Source organism: Zosterops lateralis, assembly GCF_965231275.1.
Source record: "Zosterops lateralis genome assembly, chromosome: 5".
NCBI lineage: Eukaryota > Metazoa > Chordata > Aves > Passeriformes > Zosteropidae > Zosterops > Zosterops lateralis.
The window spans coordinates 59,417,212-59,440,733 of NC_139766.1; the positions used below are offsets into that span (position 1 = coordinate 59,417,212).

The window sequence follows — 23,522 nt, forward strand, 5'->3', positions numbered from 1 at the left end:
CAGATGGCATGTTTGGTGTTGTACAGCACAGGAACAGTGGGAAAAGCCAAATAAATGTTTAACGTTGGTCTAATTTTAATTGCAAATCTGTATTAAAATACCCTTATATGGAACTGGAATTAAGGCTGAATTTAAAGGAAGCACAGTGATTTAATGAGTAAGGAGATGTGGATTTGGCAATGCATCCAAGCCCGTGCCTTGGTCTTCTCCTGGGGTGGTACCCACAGCAGGAATGTGCAACAGGGGCAGGGCCTCCTTTGAGGGCAGGTACCACTGCTCAATGAAATCAGCTTGTCTGGGCATCAGGACTCTCCCAAGAAAGGATGTAGTATTTCCTTCTGGTTAAAGGAGCATTAAATAACAGGAGCACCACTCCTGCCACCAGTTTGTATCAGTTCTCTCATCTCTGCTCACACTGTGACCTGTTTGTGGTGGTGGAGTAAATGAGCAAAAGGAGCATAAGCAAGTGCTTGCTGTGGTATCTGGGAGGTGTGGCACTCCCTTAGTTCCATTCAGCCTGGAGTTTGATATGATGAATGGGCATTTATTGCCCTTTGTCTTAACTTGCATATTTACTGCAATGCTTACAGACATGAAAAATATTCAGCTGGGTTCTGATCCAGAAAAATATTTGACCTTGTTGTTCTCTTTTATTCTTCATTACAGGGTAGGTTGTAATTTTACCTGCTGCTTCTGCTTCTCTATCCAGCAGGAAAAGGAGAGCTATTTTAGAGTTAATTAAATTAGGACTGAAATGCTCCATGTATAAGGATTCAAAAAACTGGCTGGAAGTAGTAGTTTTTTGGAAGGAGGTTATTCATGTGAATTAGTTCTTCAGCTTCTGGGTGGTTTTTTCCCTCAGCCTTTGATTGAAATTCAAGGGATAAAAATTTTCAGTGCAGTCAGTTCCCTCACCTCTTCTTGATTGACCTGTCTAGGGGAGCTATTAGAGCCAGAGAGGTCTTGAGACCCCCTGAGCTCCTTAGTTTTTCATTTGTGCCTGGATGATCAGTCTTAGCTGACATATTTGTTGGCCAGCATTAAATAAGAAAGAGTAATAGAAAGGTAAATAAGGAATGGATAAAAGTGATGTTCATAATACTTCAAAAAGAACTCCTCTTGATATAAATTGTTTCTATTTTTAAACTACTTTTTCCTCTTCCATATGTGGAAAGGATGAGATATACTTGTACGTAATAGCTACAGTTATACTCCAAGTCATTTAGCCTTGAAAGAAACATGGAAGTGAACAGGCTACAGGAATTTTTTGTGTCATCAACGTGCTTTGATTATTTGCAGCCTCTTTACGCTGTCCAAATGGTATCTGTAATGGGTTTCATGGAAATTGGGAAACTAAACATTTTTGTTTGCAATGTTTTCATTCTGTGTGCTTATTGCAGCCCAGAGTGTCTAACCTGGGCATCAGTGTTCCCACTGTGGCTGTAGATGTGTGTGGTGTCTACTTACCAAAATTTGTTATTTTAGTTATTAGTTATACTTAATAAATAGCTGGTGCTTGAGTGAGAAAGCTCGTGGTCATACCAGAGGTGTTTGCCGCAAGCAGTATCTAAAAGTCAAGTCTCATGCTCATACAAAAAGTTCATTTGTTGCAGTAGAAAACTCTGAGATAGCACTGCACCCATAGTTTGGAAACAGCAAATTTGGTCTTGTAGGTAGTAGTTATGAGTGTTTAAATACTTGTATTTCATAGCTTAACAAAAGGTGTAGTTTATTTCTTTTTCACAAATGTTATAGATTCTGAAAGATATTCACAGAAGACAGTTTAAAGACCACTTTATTTTGGGGTTTTACATCTATGTATTAGCCTCCTTCAGATTGAAATGTTTTATTTTAATGAAGCTTTTTTATTTAATAAATAGAGATGACATCAACGTTTAGGAAATTCTGTGGAATGTTAAGAGTTTGGAATTGATTGCTTTTTTCTGGAGGAAAAAGTTTGATGCAAGAAAATTTGGGATTGTTTAGCTATTTAGAGGAGCAAATAAATAATGCCAGAAATTGATGTTTGAGAGTGTTGTGCATGGCAGTGCCACTACTTACTCTGTGATAATTATTGGTTTTAAATGAAAGCAGTGAGTTGCTCTCTTGAAATCTTCAGCTGCCACAGAACAGGGAGATTGGAAGCAATTTTGGTTGTGCTGCTCAAATAAAACAGAAACTGTAGTATTTTAAAAAAACTAATCCCAGAGCTGCTTAGGCTTTTGCTTGTAGTGAATCCAGTTTTATTTGCAGGTCCTTAAATTGATCTTAACTCTCTTTTTAGACTCTTTTCCCTTTTTGTTTTGTCAGTCTCTTTGAAGTACTACCAGATCTGTTTTTGTAGTTCCAGTGTTTTTTATCTGCTTCTTTCCAGTAGCCAAAGATTTAGGTGTTTTGAATGAGCACATCAGTGCTCCAGACAGAGATACTGTTTGAAATTATCCATGAACCCAGTGCCTCTGAACATTATTGAGTGACATTTGTTTCTGTTGGTTGTGTCTGCTCTGACTAACTGGTTTCTTTCAGATTGGCAGCTGGGATTACGCTGCAGTAGACGGACAGCTGCGTGAGCTGGAGATTGCAGCCAGGCCAGGCTGTGCCTCTGTTTAATATGCCTGGAATGTATATATTCAGATTGGAGCAACTTGCATGGCCCTGAGGGGCTTCTAGTTGTATTCTCACAAACTGTGATTACTTCCTGTTTTACTTTAATGAGTGCCATGTAATTGTCATACTGATTTGTCTGGACAAAAAGACTTCATTTTTTCTTTCTTTCTCACAGAAAATTCCCTGATGTAGTTTAAGAGCTGGGTTAGTGTTTTTGTTTGTAAAGATGTGGTGGAAGGCATCCTATGCTGTTCTCCTTTCTCCACTTTTCTGATGGGAACAGAATAATGTATTATTCATGTATTGACTTTCAAACAGCCTGAGGGGAACAAACTAATCCTGCTTAAGGTAACCCCCTCCCCTCCATATATCTGTAGTAGTTTGGATTTTATAAATAACAAGTGGTTAGACCAGTAACCAATCTCCAGACAACTCTGGTGTTCTCAGCAAGCAGAAGAACTGGAAACTGGGGGGTGGTAAGAAGCAAAGAAAAATATTACACAGTAGATATATTTCTTGCAAGGAAGGTACAAAGAGCAAAGAAAAAAAAAGCTTAATTTCTATTTGATGGGTTTAATTTCTCCATGTATCTGTTGGTTTTTTTGTGTAATGAGGCCCACAGTTTTGTTACAGACCTCACTAACACAAAGCAGCAGGCAAAGGTTGTGTGCTTTCAGCTCCATCCCAAGTTGCTCGCGTGCTCTAATAAGACCCCCCTCTGTGGGCTGCTGACAGTATTTCTGCCCACGCTTGGCTCTGGAGCCATAACCCTGAGGGGCTGGCCTTGGATCTATACCTGCATTAGTGGGCAGCAACAGGCACCTTCTGCCTTCTGCTTGGTTAGCAGAGGGTACATCACAAGCATTTTGCAGTCAGGTTTAATGGTACCTAGAGAACAATAGGCAACTCTTGGTCTCGTAGTGTCTTTTCCTTGGCCTTTCTTCTGCTCCATTCTCTTCCCTGCTATTTGTTAGATTTCAAAGCTAGCATGGACAATTTTCTTAAATCTGCATGTTAAGTGAGTGGTGCAATGAGAAAACAAAATGTAGAAGTCATTCGGTACAAAATGTTTGATTCGTGAAGTCAAAACAAGAGAAATGATTTTCTGGTTTGACATGAAGAAACTAGACTGCTCATTTTATTTTTAAAATAGCAAATAGGAGTGTGTGAATTTATGATACTAACATTTGAGTGCTGTATTTTTTTCTTGGGTCAAGTGTAGTGCAATATCCCCAGGGCAGGTGTACAGTCAGCCAGCATATACATTGCCTGTGTCAGAAAAGCATTTTGCCCATTTTTCACAATCTTGATCTAATGGAGATTGTTAGGAAACAAGGGAGATGGTACTACAAAGAGCTTCTCTTTATAATCTTCTGCCTCTTTTCAGCAATTTTATCTATTGTTGTGAATTGTGCTCGGTCTCTGGCTGGTGTTATCTGTTCCTGTAGTCCTAGAGGAATTTAACTGAGAATATTCCTGTAGGGGTGTAAGTAAGTGGCTCTCTCTAGTCTGAGGGGTTTTTCTGATCACTTGTTACCGGAGCTTGATTTTAATCACTGTCCCATGGGGAAAGCAGCTCCTTGGTCGGCCGCTGAGCCATTCTACTTCCCTGTCTGAGGGGAAACCTGTCAAACAGTCTGTGTTCTCTGATGCTCTAAAGCAACATCTGGGTGGAAGGAAGGGGAAAGCAAGTAGTTGTAATTGCATATCACTCAAGCCAATAGAAATCACTGAGGAACATGTGTGTAAACCTTTTTGAATATTGAAGAGTGAGGTAGGAGCGGCAGAGAGCCAAAGTAATTACTTTTGCAAGGGCTATTATTTACTGGACATAAATACTGGGCAGAAAGATGGGGGATGAACCCAAAACGTTCTCTGTCCCTGACACGTGTGCTGAAAGAATGTGTATTACAATGCATGTTGTTATTTCACCTGGGGTTTCAAATGTTTGGCAACTAAATAGTAGGGATTTGGGAAATAACAGAGAATACTTTGTTCAGATCTTAAAGGAGCTGAGAGCAGCCTCTTTGTAGCAAATAGGGAGGTTGTAGCTTGTTGTGCCCTCAGACCAAGGCATGCATTTTTAACATGGGTGTGCTGTGCTCCTGGACTCCTCAGACAGTTTGGTGTTTTGTGTCTGAAGAGGCATGATGAAAGCAACTCTGAGCTAGTCCCTTTAAAGGTCTTTAAATCTGGAATTAAATGGTGTATGTCTTGCCTTTTAACTGTTATGGGCCTTCATTTGAGGATTTGAGTTCAAAACTGGAGACCGTTTCATTCTTTCTCTGTGACACTCACTGCAGTTCCCCCTGCACCCGCCCTCCCTCATATTTAATTTTATAGTTCTTTCAGACATAAACATGAAAAAAAAGCAATTTTGACTTAGTTTCTGAGTGTTGCTGCAAAGAAAAGTAACAAACATCTGTTTTTACCTTAACTGCATCCATATGTTCAACCTCCCCATCACCCTCCTTCCCAAAAAATTTACAGCCGTATTTGGTGGGTATTGCATACTGTTGAATTAACTTTCTTCACAGTTAGATGAGAGGGTAAGTTCAGAGACTGAAAATAGCCATACTAAACAGTGGCCAGGAACTATGTTATAGCTGAGCCAAGTTTTCAAGTTCTTTACTTTTCTTCTTTTAATTTGCTTCTCTATTCCCCTTTTCCCCTTCCCACACCCCAAGAGAAGAGGAGATGACCTAGGAAGCTTTTTAGGAATGGATAAAATCAGATAAATGTGGACTTCTGAAATTTGCCTATGGCTTTCATCCTTCTAAAATAATTAACATCCAAAACATAATGTCGAATAAGAACATGTTTGAGATGCATATTGTGTGAATTATTGTAAAGGGTTGCTTACCTTGTTTCATTTTATTACTTCTTGTTGCAGCATCTGGAACGATTCTGGCCTTACCAAAAATTTGGGGTTGTAGATGATTAACAAGAAAAAGGCAGTTTTATTGAGGTATTTGAGGAACAGTGAAATAAAATGTGAAATGATACTATGTTTTACTTTGTGCCACACATCTTGCTTTTGGCAATAAGATTTTGTCCAGCTAAAAATGTCTTTCAAACAAAAGTTATGCCTTACTAGTTATATGGTGCCCTTAATAGATGTGAAACTGGTTGTGCAAATTTCCCAAACATTTTTACATACAATCATCTGCATGGCTGTGTGCTCCAGAGGAATCCAGCAGTGTGAAAACACATGCACTTCCTCTAATGCTGGAGGAGCTGTCTGTCTCTTAGTAATACTGACTGATGCTGGTAATACTTCTTTTCAAGAAAGCTGAGTTAGAGACTGGGCTATAATTCATTAGAAAGGAAGTGGATGATGACTTTCTGACTGATGGGCATTTTACTGTATTTTCTCAGGTTAGTGGTAGGTTCTTTTCTTCAAAGCAGATACTAATTCTGTCTCTGAGAAAAAGATTCCCTGGTCCTACCTCATTTTCTTTGTGAGTTTGAACAAAAGTCTGAGTGGCATCTGGTGGCTCTTTCTCTTGTTACATAAATTGAGAGAATGGGGATTGATTCCATCATCACATTTCTGCTGACAGAGGGAGGTCATCTTGCATCCTTCTGTGTGTGATCCTTCTGACTGAGACATCAGAATGTGGAGCTGACATCTGGATTGACTTTGAATACAATCTGGGAAAAGGAAGGAACCATTTGGGGTTGTTAGTACACTCTCTTGGTCATTATTACAAAATGTGGAAGCTAAAAAAAGAAACCTTTACTTTTTTTTTTCTTGGTAACCAGAAGGAATGCAGAAGATTTTTTTTTTTTGAAGTCTAGCCACTCTGTCTAGACATACTTGTCCAAGTGTTGTTGCCTTCACTCAACAGTTCTTCAAATTTCTTTTGGATTTCTGAAGATACCAGTAAAGACGAGTACAAGTACCAGTATCTGTGCCTTTATGTTCTGTGTACAGATCTGATGGTTTATACAACCTTGTTACCTGTGGTATGACGTGATCTGAATATGGATTTTTCCCAGTTCTACTGTCTAAAAGGGAAAGATTGTATTTGGGGCTGTAGCAGTCCTGGAACTGTTGGCTCTCGTATTTTTTTGAACAACCAGCTACAACCTAATGAGTCTAAAGGACTTGTTTGTGCAGGAACTGTAAATCACAAATTCAAGCTAGATCATAAACAGTAATGTAGAAACTGTCTGTTAAGACTGAAAAGGGAGAATTTTTGATTTTGTGAGGCAGGGTTTAACAAAATCATTGTCCCATTGGTCAGCGGCTTCACCAGGTCTGAGAGACACTATGTGAAAACAGACAGTGCCTCTTGACTGGTGGGTTGAGTAGGGTATTTTATACTTGTTTTATACCAGTTTGGGCTCTTGTAATGATGAATGTATTTGAAATACTGTGCATCAATATGTGATATATTGTGCTTCATTTTCCCTCACTACTGGCACTATGTAAGAGTGTATGGTTTCCAGAGGTGGCATTGGGAATTAAAAGACATACCAGATTTCAAGGTTGAGATAAAAATTCTGACACTGTTTAAATGCTGAACATGAACATTTGGGAATGAAAGTGTCTGTATTGATCATAGGTCAATATACAAGGAAATTAATAAATCTAAAGCTCATTATTTCCTTACTTTATATATTCTCAGTTCTAAAGGAAATGCATGGGAGTTGTGTTTCAAGATATTCTTCTGGTTCTACTCTCAATGCAGAATTCCCATTTGCTAGTCTCTTATCTGCAAGTAAGTTTAGGCACATTTTTTTAAAATCTGGATGTTTTGAAACAAACAGCATTTTATTGAGTGGGTAAGGCTGCTGACCAGTTCCTTTGTTAATGCCTCATGTCTTAAGAGACCTCAAAGCTTTTGTGATTCCCTTGATATCTTGAGTCACAAGCCCCCAGATTTGAATTTTAATGTAGCGTGTCTCATCAGCAGGAAGGAGACTCATGTGGTCTCACTGAGCTTTAGTGTTTCTTGAGTCTGATACTGCTGTTCCTCAAAAAGTGCTCACTGCATCACTGTGTGTATGTCAGATTTCAGCCAGCTTTTTGATAACTTACTTATTCACCAGTTCTTTGAAGATCATGGTTGTTCCCAGAGTGGGCAGGAGTGTTAGAATCTGTTCACGGACTAATTTCAACTCCTCCTCTGGTGGGTTCAGATGTTTCAAAAGCCCTGCCAAATATAATAAGGTCAAGTGTTTTGGATAGTGTGTTTACTATCAAGAGGAAGATTATTTTAAGGTCTCAGGTGCATTTTACTTTTGGCTTTGTTATTTCTGTAACCGGAGAATGTCCTACTAATGGTCTTAATAATTATATAAAAATAGTTGTTTGTAGGAATAAGGTCGGCATAAGTGTTATTCCATTGTCTCAAAAATTTAAGGAGTGGCTAAAATAGAACAGGAAATGTAAGTGTAAGGAGCATTGAGGAAGGTTGAACCGTGAAAAAGAAGAATTAGGGGAAAATACCTGAGGCATCAGCCCATGTGCAGCCTGCTAGCCCACAGGAAAGGCAAGGTGATTAGTTCAGCTCACAATGAAAGAGATATAAACTGAGCTGAATGATTTGAGATTTTCTGTAGTGTTGGCCTATTTCTGTGAAGAGTGCAGGGGGCCAACCTGACAAGAAGTAACTTGTTGAATTTTGGCTGCTTGATGTTATCTTTAAACCAGTGGGACAAGAGGTGGCAGCATGGAAAACTAGCTAGACATGCCTAGGGCAAGAAGTATAAGTTCACAGATTTCAGTGTAATTATTTTTAAGAAATCATTAAGCATAATATTTTCATGTATTTCCTATGAAGAAAGTACTCAAGCGCATTGCTGATGGTACAGAGAAACTTTAAAAAAACCCCTCGTATTATGCCTTCATGTTCTCCCATAGCTTTGCTATTGGTAGTTTAATGCATCCTAACATTCTATACTCTTCTTAAATAAACCTGGAAGTAAGAATAAAAGCTTGGTATTGCTTTCCTTGCAGTTACTGCGGTGAAATGAAGCAATGGAGTTTAATGTACAACACTTAATATCTGCAGAAACTTTTTAAAAGTTAACTTTTGTTTTTGAGTTATGATACAAACAGGATAAGCTAGTGTTAGAAAGGAAAAATGGAGCCAATAAAGAGGGTTTCTGATTGTAATAGCTTGTTTCTGTTTAATATCATTGAGCAGGATGAGGTTTTGCAGAGTTTCTCATGGAAATAGCATCCACAGTACTAAAATGATTACCTCATTCTTAGTACCAGTGCCAAGCACTTAGCCCCACAGTGAACACACGGGGTTGATTTTCAACATGAAACAAGCCAGAAGTGTGGAATGACATTTTCAGGTGACAGTTATGGTTCTATTGCCTGTAATTAGCACCTCTTAACATGCAAACCTGCCTGTGCCTTTTCCAGGCTGTGGAAGCTCAAATACGAAGTTTTGGACAGACCCCTTCCCAACTGCTCATAGAACCACATCCTCCAAGAAGTTCTGCCATGCAGGTGGTAAGTGCCACGTTAACTCTTTGTGACCTGCCATTGTGCTCACTTCCTTTGCCATCTTACCTTTGCAGACCTGGACACTTTTCACTTTGTTTTTATGTGGTTGTGGAATTACGTTATTAAAAGCAGCAGATGAGTTACGATTTGGTAGGAGTTGTATGCAGTGCTTAACTATTTTTTTATTTATTGCTGAAAGGATTGCATTGATTTCTAGTGTAGGCTTTTTTTTTTTTTTGTCAGTGTAATCTAAGAACACTTCATCAGTTGATTTTGTTAATACCATACCTGTACAGGTGAGAGCCAGTCATCGTGGAGACAATTTAGTTAATCTTTGGCAGATTCCCCAAGAAGCATGGATTTAGGAGGTGGAACTTCCTTGTCTTTTCCCCCAGGCATAGGTTTTCCCCTAAAACCGGGATTACTAGGAATTCATGAGCTGAAACTTACATAGCAAAGAATGTGACTAAATGTGTTTTGCAGTAAAGCTAGGGTGATAAAATCCAGGCAGTGAGCATTAACATGCTTTCCCTTTTACCTCTACTTGTGTCTAATATAATTTTATTATACAAACTATTATTTTATTACTGATTACTTTTCATATCATGTTGTGTGCAGTCCTTGGGCTCAAAATATCATTTGTGTTGTCATAGGTCCAGAACTAAGGAAGTTAAGTGATATTCTGACAAGTGGAGCAAATGGTCTGCTAATTCCCAAGGTTTTCAAAAGATTGTGTTCCCTTATTGTTAGGATGGACATTTTACACTGCAATATAAAAAAAGAAAAGACATGTCTTATAGGACATGCAAGAAGAAAATATTGTTTTTGTTTAGCCTACTCAAGCAGGCTAAAGTTATTAATTTTGAAACATATCTGAAGTGCAGAAGGTTTTAAAAATTATACAGAAACATGAAATGTTTCCAAAGTAGCTAACAAACCTTGTGATGCAGGAGTCTCAGAAGTGTAAACTTCCCTGACAAACTGAGCTACTGGCCTTTCTCAAATGCATCACGGGTTGTACCTGAGAGCTGCTCAGCTGCCTGTGCCCCACGCCCAGCTCCCAGGCCAGCAGACCCTGCATGGATTTGTGTGTGTGTTCCAGAAGAGCCCTGCTAACAGGGATGTTGGGGAGCCCAGGCAGTCCCCTCATGCAGCCACTTGCCATATGTGTGATGTCTGTCATGGTGCCACGCACTGAGCACTCGCTCGAATTTAAAGGGATTTGTTTCAGGAAGAGGAGCAACTCGAGAAGTTGATTATTGATGTGTTAGTCAGAGCCATTGTTGGATAAACATATAAATTTGATACCAGGAAGCAGTTTGTGTGGTTTTATCATAATATTTTTCATGATGCTGAATTAGTGAAGATTTAGTATGTAATAGAAGAAGTTAAAATCTAAGAAGTTAGCTGTTTCTAACTCCTGTGGTTTTTTGGGCTGGGTTACACCCAGAAAAAAAACCCCTTTAGTTCTTCACTTGCTGGTTTTGTGGGTATTAATACATGTTTTCATAATAGCACTATATTAAGTGGTTTTAAAAGTATTCCTGGAGCTGAAATACAGTAAGGATATTTTTGCCGTCATAATTTTGAATTATTTCTAGTTGCATTATTTACTGAGTTTTGTTTTTGTGTGCATGAATACAGCTGAATTGGAAGTTACCACGTGCTGTGTTAAGTGCACAAGCCATAATATACACCAGGTGTAGTAATTAGCAGTCACACGAAGCCTGCCTATTTGTCTGGTTTTGCTGCTGTTGCTGTATCCCCTTGTGTTTTCAACCATCAGATAGCTGGATTTAATTGAGGCCACATCAGATGAGGCATTACTGACACCTTTAATTGAATGAGCATCCAGGGAGGATTAACTCATAATATTGATTGGCTTTTAGCCACTTGCTCAGAAGGGGTCTGGGTAGCTTATTAGTTGCTTTTATTTACACCTTTATGCAAAGACTGTAAATAGGAATTCATAGAGCAATATGTTTTTCTAAGTACTCTTAATAACTTTTTAAAAAGGAGTGATAATAAAAATGCAAATGTATTTAATTTTTTTATTAGTTCTGTATAAATATACATTAAATGTGTGCACTTACATACACATATATGTAATGAAATATTGCAGGTGGAAAATAGCCAAGGGCACTTCATTAGTATTCTAATTTGGTTATTAGAAAATTACAAATACTTGAGCAATGTGGCTACTGTTGACCAGGATGATTGTACCTCTGCCTTTCAGTGGGGTTCTCTTTTTTTCAGATGCACCATGCAGTCATAAACCCATTAGGTGTTGCTTTTTCTCCTCACATTTGATATCCAGATCTATGCTTCTCAATATTTTGTTTTGATGTTTGAGGATTCTTAGAGAACTTAGTTAAAAAGTTAATAAACTTTTCAATTAACTAAACTAAAAAAACTAAAACCTAAAAAAATTATGTTGATGATGAGAGTCTGGATTCATTCCCTCCCTTCAGCATTTCTGGAAACAACGCAGGCTAGTGTCTGTAATCACATTCACTTTGTATTCTTTACAACTGCATTTAATTATGTTTGTCCTTTGAAACACATTTGCAGTGAAGTCTTCTACTTTGCATTCATAAATCTTATTTTTGTACACCAGAAATATATACAGAACATATATCTAGTGTATGTGTGTATCTGTTTATTTTAATGTGCTTTCATGTTCTCATCTGGCTTGTAAAGAATTACAGTCTGCCAATTTAATGCAACTTGAGACAATCTCTGGGAGCAGGAATTTCTTTTGCTCACTTTTTTTTGTGTTTCCCTCCTGGTTTGGCATTGCTTTCTTTGACATACTGTCTCTGCAGAGATGAAGGAGAATTCTTTTGGCAGAGATAGACAATTGAAAACTTTCAGTTTAATCTGCTGTGATCTGTAGTAAAGTCTGTATACAGACACCCTGTGTTCAACAAAGCCCTCAGATTAATAGGGTATATGCAGAGTTTTCTGCCTAAAATGGTTATTTGCACAAGCCTGTCCACTATTGTTGCATTTGCTTTTCTACTGCAGCTTCTGTTGGATCTCGTGGGTTTTAATTCAATCTTCCTTCTCTTGTCCTGTCTCTTCTTCTCCCCGTGTTCTCTTTTCCCGTGTATTTGGGTTCTTGTCGTGTGCACTCAACAGTATCTCCTCCTGCAGAGCCCCTTGATGTTCACAGAGCAGGCCCAGCAGGACGTTATCATGGTCCTCAAGTTCCCGTCCAACTCCCCGGTCACTCACGTGGCCGCCAACACCCAGCCCGGCCTGGCCACTCCCGCCGTCATCACGGTCACTGCAAACAGGCTCTTTGCTGTCAACAAGTGGCACAGTCTCCCTGGTGAGTACCTTAAAGCAAGAAGCCTGAGAGACCCCTGCCATCCAGCAGCTCTTCTCTTGTCACAGTTTGCCACAGCACTGTTGTGAGTTTAAAGTGGAGAAAGCAAGTCCAGTTCATTGACACAGCAGGCTCTTCACATGTGGGCTTAGTTTCTCCTTGGAAAGGTAATCTGAGCTATTGCAGCGAGATGTGTAGCACACCAAAGGTTTGTAAAAACAATATATTGCGTTCCAGGCTATCAGGCACCATGCAGGGAGACAAAAACAGTCTATCACTATTTGGTCACGATAAAGGCACACTCTTCCTCTTAAATTTGTTGTTCTGTCTGTTGGGAGCCTAAACCATATCATGTTAAAGGCAGCTTTAAAGCATGTAGAACTTGCCTGAAATCTTCTCTGGTAGTTTTTCTTGATTATAAACTCCATATTCTGTTGTTAAGGCTGCTCCATGAGAATTAGAAAATAAAATATGTGAGAAGTCTTATCTTAAACATCGCAAAGTTACTTGTGTAGGTGCTTATGTATTGTCAGTATGAAAGGAAAACAAAACAGCTGTTTGCACAGCAACTAATAAAATTAATTTGCTTTTAAAAGTGTGCTGTACTTGAGAATGTAATTCTGCTTTTAATTCTAATATTCTCCAATCTTAAAGGCATCCATCCTCCTTTCCTTGACTATGACAGTCTTAGGCCCAAGCCATCAAAGGAAGTTTATTTCAGTGCAGTGCAGTATATTTGGTCAAAGGCTTTTTAAGAAAGAGTGGGGGAAAGGACCTTGTACTCAAATAACTTAAATAGAAGATATTTGCACCAGAGAAACACTTACATGGTTGAAATTCCTAGTAAGAAATCTTGACCCATGGTCTGTGATTACTTTTTGAAAAAAGCCAGATGACTCCCACACTTATTCCTAATTCTTACAAATTACCTCTCAAATAGAAACATCTATGTATTATTTCACCCTCCCGAGAAATGCTTCAAGAGAAAGGTGGGAAGGAAGGGGGGAAGGGAGACTTGTGTAAGATAACACATTGTGAGCAAGAACTATTTACAGGGCTCCCGAGATTTCTTTGAAAGGAGAATGACAGTATCCTTTCTTACCTTGGATGTGTGACTATGGACATATAATAGTCAAGGCTTTTAAAAAATGGCCTTAGTGAACATACAACAGTCATGGGAAAAAGAAAATATTCAAACGTGGTAGGAGTTGATTTTGATTTGAACACAATTCTGCTGGTTGATCTGTGGGCAAGCAACCAGTTTGGTGAGTGGAGTAATCAACTGGTTTGAGTTGATTTCAGATTTTTCAGGCTTTTCCCTCACCTCTTGAAGGGAGGGCAGTAAGCTGTGCTTTTGAGTCACTATTTTTTCATTTAGAGGCATTTTACACTCATCTTGCAATTTATAAAGAATGCAGGAAAACCCACAGATCGAGACAAACAAAAGCCAACTATAAAAACCCAACAAAAAAAAATCACCTCACCCCACTCCTGTGAGAGCACACATCAGTTGCAGGCTGTTAATAGAGTACTGTGCTTAAGATATCTGAGTGAGGACTTCTGAGCCTTTGCTATTGTTGACTTCCAATTTTATACCAAAATGGGATCTCCTAGGATGAGAGAGCAGGTATCATTACTGCTCCATATCCCCTGCTGGGGGCTTAGCATTGTCTTTGTTAATGAGGCATCATGATAAAAAAGTTAAGTTGCCAAGTGACCAGTTGTCACTAATGTGTAATTAAAAAGCCCATTCCTGCCTTTGAATATGAATTTGGTGGCTTTGCTGACATCTAATGGCACTGGTAACCAGCAGGACGCTCTTTTTCATCACATAGATTTCATGTTTTGTTCTATGCTGGTGTTTCATTGCAGTAGAACTTTGAATTTACCTATGAATCAGCTATTTAGGAAATCCTTGTATTGACTCTAATTTTTTTATTAAGCTGTGGATGGTAGGTAGAAAAATCATATGTGTAAGCATTTAGTCTTTATTTCTTGTTTCTCTTCCAAGAAAGTATTGTGGGCTGTTGGGGTGGGGGGGTGGGATGTTGGGGAGTAGTTTGTTTGTTTCTTTGTAGTGAAGCTGTGGGGAAAAAAAAGATTTTCTTTTTACCCCTGCAAGAGAATTTATTACATAAGCATTTTACTGATATGCCAGGTGCCCAGATGAAATGTGGGTTGGCAGAATTAATATATTAACTTCTATGCAAACTTGCAAATAAATGGTTTTGGTGATGGATGAATCCTTAAATATTGGGTGACTACAAGATGACTATGAAATTTCCCTCTTTGCATCATAAGCTGACTTTTGAAAAAAAATGTCCTTTGTGCTTCAGATGTTCAAAGCAGTGCTTTAAAAAGTAAAGAGGAAAATAATATTTGCTACAGTCAGCAGATGGTTGTCACATTTTGTTTTCAGTCCTCTTTACCACTTAATTTTGTTTTGTTGCTACAGGAGAGGTTGCCAGTAAAGCATCTGCTAGAGCTTATGGCTCAGGACCAGAGCTGCTGCTGATGGCATACATTCAGAGTAGCCCTAATCTAAAATAAATGTTTAATAAGCAGCCTGCAAAAGCACCTGGATTTTTTTTGTTTGTCATTCAACTGATGCAGAAAAATATTGAATAGTTTAAAAAAAGGGCATAGATTTGATTCATAAAATATATGTGGCTTCATGTATTAAAAAAAAAAAATAAAAATTCAAAGTTTTAAAATCTTCTTTTCTGAATTCCAGCTCATCAAGGTGCTGTACAAGACCAGCCTTACCAGCTGCCAGTGGAAATCGATCCTCTCATAGGTCTGTCACTTCCTTCTCTCTTTGCGATTCATTAAGCTCTGTATGGTGGCCCTGAAGTGTAGATTACGGTTGTTTTTCACTTGCTGGTTGCTGGGAATGGAATTTTCCTGATAAACCATTTGCATGCAAATTGGAATGCAATGAGCTGTGGCTATGCTGGTATTTCATCAACTCCCCCTCGTTGGTTTGCCTAATTTGAACAGGCCTAGGACGCGTGTCAGTGAAAATTAATATGGATGCTGTAATAATGTGTGATTGAGAATGTGCATGAAGTACTGTCAGGATAATATTGGATCTTTTCATCACTCAGACTTGTTGATGAGCAGGAGTGAGGCGCGTTATGATGAATCGGTGCACTGGTAATGTGATGGAGCTCCTTTGCTGAGGAAATTTTCATAATAACAGTGGGGTTCTTAACTGCACTGTGTTGTGAAAAATAAAACCATGGTGCCAGGGTTTCATCATTAAAGGAGATCAATCCTTTCTTCATAGACCTGCTGTTCAGGCTGAGGGGATTAATGTGTAATTGCAAAGTGGTTTCAAAGTTGAAATATATTGCCCACTCTGGTTTAGCGTTGAGATATTAGTATTCATTTTTCAAGGGTATTGCATCTTTTGATCAGCTTCACTGGTTAAATTTGTGTGTGTTTTTCTTTTATTAAAAAGGGGTTGGCGAATGTCTCTCCTTTATTTAATGACTCAGTGTAATAGATGCAATTCACGGCTTTTTGTTACAGAGGTTTTATCAGTTTATATAGAGCTGATTTTTCTATTAGCAAGGTTAGGGTTTGGTCAGTTCTTTCATTACAGGCCCAACTTTGGGGAGTGTATGTTTGGAGTCTGTAGCATGGTGAATGGAACCTTAAACATGATGAGAAAAGAAAAACTCAAGTACCTATCACCAAAATACAAACTGGCTGTAGGAGGGGAGCAAAGAAGACAGGATTCTGTGCCCCCATTAATTTTGTTGGACTTTGAGCTTAGTTTGAAAACCAGCTGTTTCAGGGTGGTTTAACTGGAAGAGAAGTGGTGGGGCAATTATAGAAGCATGGAAAAAGCAGAGCTAAGATGAAGTTCTGTGGATAGGTTGGAATGACAGGTCTGTCAGCCAGTGAGAATTCATTTCAAAACTGATGTGCACATCCCAGTAGGAAGTGTGATATTTTTGTCTGTGGATACAGACGCTTCCTGTGTGTCCATTTTGCTGGGTAAAGCTCTAGGATAATTAAACCAGGAACAGTGGGGACATATGAAACCATTTTATAGAGCTGATAAAATTAAAGTGGTTTTCCAAAGTTTCTGAAATCAATCCTCATCTGAATAAGGCAATAGTTATTATGAGGCAGACACGTGCTGTAACTCTCCTTTCCTTCCTGAAACAGATTTTATCCAAAAAATGTTTGGAACAGGAAATGTGTGTTCTGCTTTAAAACCTTCTATCAAGTGCATCTTAGAAGTGTAAATAAATATTACAGCAAAAAACCCCAAATCACATCGATACAAAGACCTTTAAAGTTAATGGTCACATTGTGAAAAATGGTTTAATGTTCTCTTCCTACAACAGATCTCAAATCAGCCTTGTGATTACACTGGACATAGTTTAAAAGGTTTAAGGCTTTCTTTGTCATTGCTAAGTAGCATCATTGGGTGCAAGCAAGTAATTATGTAGGTAATATTAGAGGATTTTAATTGTGGCTAGACACATTTACCTAGAAATGGCACCTAAGAGGACCACAAAATTACACTTTTATGGTTATAGCAGGAATCTTGTTGCTGTCTTAGTTGTAAGGAGGGATTCCTGCCCTCCTCATTTTCCCAGTGCACAGGAAGACATGAAACAGCAACGTCTGATATGACACAGATCCTAGACCTCTTTTTGAGATGAAGTTTTTAGAAGGCCTTATTCTCACTGAATTAATTGATCTGCATGTCTTTTGAGGTTCCTTTGCTACTATTTTGTCACACAGAGCACTTCACTGTGCATTTATAACGTGGTGTTGTTACTCTTGAAGTGGCCTCAAGATCAGTGAAGGCCACATTTGTGTTACCTGCAGAGAACAAGTGGCAGCACCTTGCTAAATTATTTGCTGCCCTTATGGGCAAGACAGTATCAACATTTTAAATATAGCAAAAGCATAAATAAAGGAAGGATTTGATACAGAGTAAATGGAATAAGCCCAAGGCTTGGGAAATAGCTGACCTGTGAGATTGGAAAGGAGTGAAAGAAGAAAGAGTAAAGAAGAGCGCAGGACCAGGACAGAGGTCGGTCTGGAAGACTGCCTGGATGGAAGCAATGGTGCTCCAAGCAGTTGGCAGACAAACCCAGGAGAAATTACTTGCCTGGGATGGAAACCAGGTTCTCTCAGGAACAAAGCACACTGAAAGTTCTTCCTAGAGTGTAGGATTTTCATGACATATATGTATGGGACCTACATATGTATGTATATATATGCACACCTTATCAATCTAAGGACAAGATATAATATGACAAATGTGTTCACTAATTGATTCCTGTCCATTCTGTGGGTTCCCGGTGCAGGAGTATCTCAGGAAATAAAACATTAAGTGATCAAAATAGGGCAAATAATTTCTCCCAACTCCAAAGTTAATTGTGGAGACAAGCTGGTTAATTTTTGTGCCATGCTTTAAAAAATGTAAACAGTAGTGATGTTTACTGTTTTTCTTTTTTAAATGGCAGTGCTTGCAATGAAATACAACTGATGTACAATTTAAAATCGTGATCCTTTGTGTTCTGCATTTGAAGCACTATGTTGTTTGTGTATTGTTTTATCATTACATTCCTTTGCTTTGTTTGTAATTTTTAATTTCTTATAGTAGAAGAAGGAGGGAAGGAATCTTATTACATTTCTGTGTACCATTGCCTATGTGCAATCTTTCATTTATTTCTCAGGTGCATTTGAAAGGGATTTCTTCTTCTATTTTAGAATATGTACTACAAGGAATTAGCATTATTCCCAGAAGTGTAATGAGTATTTTATAGTAGAATTAGAAAGAAAATGTCCCTGCCACAACAACAACAAAAAACAACAACAACAACAACAACAACAAAAAAAAACCCAAACAAAAAAAACCACCAAACAAACAAAAAAACCACACACACACACACACACACACAAAAAAAAAAAAAAAAAAAAAAAAAAAAAAAAAAAAAAAACAAAAAACCAAAAAAAAAACAAAAAAAACACCACCACAAATAACAGAAGTGAGGAATGTATTGGTGTGAATGTAAGTTTCTAAATTGTGCTTTTGTTCTGTGAATGGGGATGCTAAAATGTCTTGGTCTGTATGTTTTTGTGTTCAGCCAGCAATACAGGTATGCACAGGAGGCAAATCACTGACCTTTTAGACCAAAGCATTCAGGTACATTCCCAGTGTTTTGTCATCACCTCAGACAATCGTTTCATCTTGGTCTGTGGCTTCTGGGACAAGAGTTTCCGTGTTTACTCTACTGACTCAGGTAACGTATTTTTAAAATATGGAAACAGCCTAGAAGGTTTTTTTTCCTGTCTATAATCAGCCTACTATTTCAAATAAAGGATGAAGGGTGGAGTGTTCATTTATTGCCCCATTAATATTTGTTAAATCTTTCCTTGCCTACTGCTGCCATGTATTGTGTGCTGTCATTTTTGTGGAATGATGACAAACGTGAGAGAAGGAGCTCTGGTTTAGACTGAGCTGCACTCTTCAGACTTTTAGGACAGGGATGCCTGCTCTTACACTGTAGTTTTCATAGGTGAGAGGTTGTGTGAAGCCTGGCATACCCGGAGAGTTAATTATTCCTAAAGTATTTACTTGAATTTAACTCTGGTTGGTTTTCAGCAGAAGAAAACTGAGGTTTTTCAGGAAATATAGGCAAGTACCCTAGAATAAGAAGACAAGTTTTGAAATCTGGTGAAAGAATACTTATGAAAGCCTTTGAAAGCTATGCAATACTAGAAGAATTGATTTGGAGACACTGAATTCTTTTATATAACATAAACTGATCAATAGAATGGGCAGCAGTTAAATTAGTCTGTCAGCTGGAGTGTGTCCAAACCATTGAAGTCATGCATGTGTCATGCTAAATAGAAAAAAATCTTTCAGTGTAGGAGCTACAGGAATTTAAAATCCATGGAACCCCAGGAAAAACTAGGTATGATTTTTTTCCCTTTCATTGTCTTATAATGGAAATAGCAACCTAACTGCAAGGTACTTCCTTGGGATTAATGACCCAGTGTGGTTAATGTGTGTGTGCCATCAAGCTTTCCAGTAGGTTATTAATCCCTAAGGAATATCCTATATGTTTGTCATTGTTTCTTAAATATATTAGTTAGCAGTGTTTTTCACACTTGGCGAACCAAAATGTCTTACAAAACAGACTGGTCTTTCGTGAAAATCTATCAAGACTTTAGATCTTTTGGCGTACTTCAGTATTTCTGTCATTTTTACAATTTTAAAGCCTTAAGTATAAAAGAGAAGTTCCATTTACGTAATATTGACTGCTCACAATTCATTATACAGACATCTTGTTAGACCTTTCTTAGGTTAATTTTCTCACTGATGAAAATAAATGTTCATAAAATTGTGAATTGAAAGTGGATCTTCAGAAAGATAGCTAGCAGTAATAAATACTCAGTGTGTATTCTTGATTTAAGTGAATAGAGAAATAATTCTGTTATATCAAAGGATGTATTTTACTTTACACCTATGGAAGGAACCTGTATGGTTTTGGTAGCCTTGTCCTGTATCAATCTGAACTACAAATATCTCTAAATTATTTCCTCTGTGTATGGCAGATTCACCAGGCACCTTCTTACTACCATACCCAGTCAGGGTATAAACCAAAATACCATTGTCAGAAAAGTTTCAGATTTGTCTCTTCTATTTGTCAATATAGCAACTCTAGCTTAAATGAAGTGAATTCAGATGTAGTTTACTTTGCTTCAAATTGTAATGAGAATATAGTAGGGAAATATTTTGAAATCAGCAGAACATCAAGGGGAAAAGATGATGTGATCAGTAATGCATAAAGGCAAATGATCACAAGTGTTGAATTCAATTACGTTTTAGCACTTGCACAGAAAAAAAAAAGAAAAAAAAGAACCATTTTCCTATCAGATCTTGGGTTTGTTTGTTTGTTTTTAATAGGAAATACTTTCAACTTAAATAATGGGTTTTCAGCCCAGCCAATATAGCAGACATACAATAAAACCTTCCTCCAGCAGTGGGAATGACTTCTAGACAGTGTTTTAGCTGCAGTACTGCAGACTTGAGTCTTATTTCTCTTTTAATTATTTGTAGCGCAGCTGTGAAATAAAACCTTAACTAGAAAATTTGTTCTGTCAAAAATGGATATCTGAGTGCAAATGGAAAAGTTTGATATTACTGTATAGAGAGGCAGCTCATGTTAAAGGGAACAGGAAAGTTTGAGAAACTCTTATGAAATGAGTCATTTATTGTTTTTAGCAATATAAAATAGCAAAATCTTATTTTTTGTTTTGATGAAATTCATTGAATCCTAGGCTGCATAGTGACAAAATAAAACTATCCAGGCAGAAATAACCTTGTAAAATGCTTGTTTTCTAGAACAGAACCTATAAAATTAGAAATAATTGAGGAGACCTGAATAACTCAGTGCTGTTTATAGCATAAACTCGTATTCTAGAAGTATAAATTATCCCAGGTAATGTCAATACAACTGAAAAATATTCCACACAATTATTTGATCCCTGAGTTACTTACCCTTGCGGTACAAGATGGGTGTGCACAGTAAGAGTGCAGCCAGAGATTTGCCCTGCCCACTCAGAAGTGGCTCATGTGGTAGCCCTTCAACTCACAATTTCCCTTGGAAGGTTTAGAGGAGGCCTGATAAATCTTGCCATTGTTTGATTTTGAATCTGATGTACAGGTTTCCTTTAAATTGCATCTTGTTATTTTATTTTTTCTTCGTTACTGGAGTAGTTTCCCCTCTTTTTTTGGTAAATATTCATATATATATATATCTTGGTTTTTTCCTGGTTTTTCTTCACTTTAATGCAATTACCTTTTTGATCTTGTTATAAATCAGGCTCTTAACGCTATTTTTGTTCTTTTCTCAGCACTCCCTTAAGTCTTTCGTTCCCAATAATTGTTATTTAGTGGCTAGATACTTATACAGTGCTTTTGTACTGTGTAAAAAGAGGCTGTGAAATGTTCCCTATTACCCATATTAAGGGACCAATAGTTTTTAATTCATGCACCAAAATATTTTATTAAAATGTGCTTAAGTCCCAACACTGATCTGTGTTACTATTTTTTAAATGCTTTTCAGCACATTTTATTGAATTTTATTTTTATTTATTTATATTCAGAAACACAGTAGTCTGTATTTCCTGTTTCTTTTTTTGGCTTCTCTTGTCATTTCTTCCAAAGCCATCACTTTTTTTGCCTTCTGTTCCTCCTCATTCTTTATTCAGCCTGAAGCACAAATGGATGCATGGTCATCTGGGCTGAGAAAGCCAGGGTCACACGTTGGAGGCATCACACATCACACTTCCTTGTGTCATTGCTGCAGGATTTGTCCTGGCCCCTGCTACATGAAGGGGCTGAGTCAGGGCATGAGAAAAGTGTGTGTGTGGTTTTTTTTGTGCTTCCTCAAGATCTGCAATTGCTGGGCTTCAGCAAATCCAGTTCAACTTTGGAATAAAATATAATATTGAGAGACCGCAAGTGGTTTTTTGTATGGATTGTATGGACTACTGCACTTTAAAATATATCTCCACCAAATAATAAAAAAAATAGTACTCCCCACTGTGTTCTGTTTTGAACCTTCTTTATTTTTTGGATTAAAAAATTATCTCTAAAATACTTCATAATGTATTTAATTTGTCTTAGAATAAGAGGAAAGTTTTTAAAGAATCCATTTGCTGTGTTCCAGGTAAACTGATGCAAGTAGTGTTTGGCCACTGGGATGTTGTGACCTGTCTGGCTCGTTCTGAGTCCTACATTGGAGGGAATTGTTACATCCTCTCAGGATCCCGGGATGCGACCTTGCTGCTCTGGTACTGGAATGGCAAAACCAACATCATCGGTGATAACCCAAGAGGTAAGAAAAAACAAAAAAAACCCCTGGTTTATGAGGAGATTGCCTCAAAATGCCTTGAGCAACACTTCATAGGATAGAATTTTAGGTAGGGTGCTACGTGCACCTTACAATCCTTGCAATCACATATGAGGCATTCTAGTTGGTTCCAGTGCAAGCAACAGGGCTCACCCCACATAACCAAACTGATGAGGCAGAGTAACCCTTCTCCAGCCTCATTCACTTTTAACCCAAACTCACCTTGCACTTGCCAAAGTGTTTATTCTCTTCCATCTTGTAGCATTTCCCAGGAATTCCTGAATCCTGTCTTTTATTCATGAAGATTCTCTCTGTTAACTCTATAAAAAACAGTGAGCCACTATGACTGTACAGCCCTGTATCATGTAACAGGAAAAGTAGAAAGTGACCTTGGTTTATGCCACTTTCACTCCACACACGCAAAAAATTAATTTTTGATCCCCAAAGCAAAGAAAAAGACAGACGTGCAATTGAGAAAAAAGCCATTTTAGAGGAATGAAGGGCTTTCAAGACAGTGTGTGAGAGCTTATATACATAAATTTAGGAGCACATCATAGCCCAACAGCAGTCCTGTTGAGCAGAAAAAAAAATGCCCTGAAGGGAAGGGGAAAGAAGAGGATATTCTATACTATGAGGAGTATTTCTTAGATTTTTATCCATTCTTTTAAGATCTTCTCTGACCCTTTTTAAATAGTAGTAAAAACTGCTCTGCAGAGGGCAAAATGGACATCTGGAATGCAAGAAGTGGTATTAGATCTGTCATATATTGCAGTTATAGCTGGCACACAGTTTTATATAATTGAAACAATACCTGACATCTTCCAAATTAATCAATTTGGTGAAGTTGTGTGTTCCATATTCAATCTGTTACTCATCTGGAGGTATTTGACTTTGGAACACAGAGGTGGCTTGACTGAAATTGCATCCGGTGAGTGACTTTGAAGAAGCACAACTAATTAATATCAGAATGAATATCTGAATTTAACTTGCAGATTATTTGATGTTGACTGTGAAAGCCATTCAAAAGTTGAACAAGATGCAGCTCAGTTCAGAGAGTTGCAGAATCTTAGGGCAGAGGATGTGTGAAAATTATCCTTATTATCCTTCTAAGCAGCCCTGGTCAAGAGATGGGGGTTTTTCTGGGAAGTGGCTAGCAGAGTTCTATGAGCATCTTTAAATAAATATGACTTTGCTTGAGGGAAAAAAAAAAAAGACCCTC

General features: G+C 38.0%; 1 protein-coding gene across 3 annotated transcripts in view; it reads left to right on the forward strand.

The window, feature by feature from the left end:
• The window catches only part of LRBA (LPS responsive beige-like anchor protein), a gene marked incomplete at its 5' end in the record, with an annotated part of 363,200 nt that overhangs the window by 313,619 nt on the left and 26,059 nt on the right, over window positions 1-23,522 (forward strand). For 2 of the 3 annotated variants that reach the window (XM_083862452.1, XM_083862453.1), the window contains 5 exons: window positions 8,993-9,082; window positions 12,218-12,410; window positions 15,142-15,204; window positions 18,527-18,682; window positions 22,121-22,288. In XM_083862452.1, the coding sequence (XP_083718578.1) occupies window positions 8,993-9,082; window positions 12,218-12,410; window positions 15,142-15,204; window positions 18,527-18,682; window positions 22,121-22,288 (670 nt within the window). The remainder of the gene's footprint in view (window positions 1-8,992; window positions 9,083-12,217; window positions 12,411-15,141; window positions 15,205-18,526; window positions 18,683-22,120; window positions 22,289-23,522) is intronic. The other variant, XM_083862454.1, reaches the window with a different exon arrangement.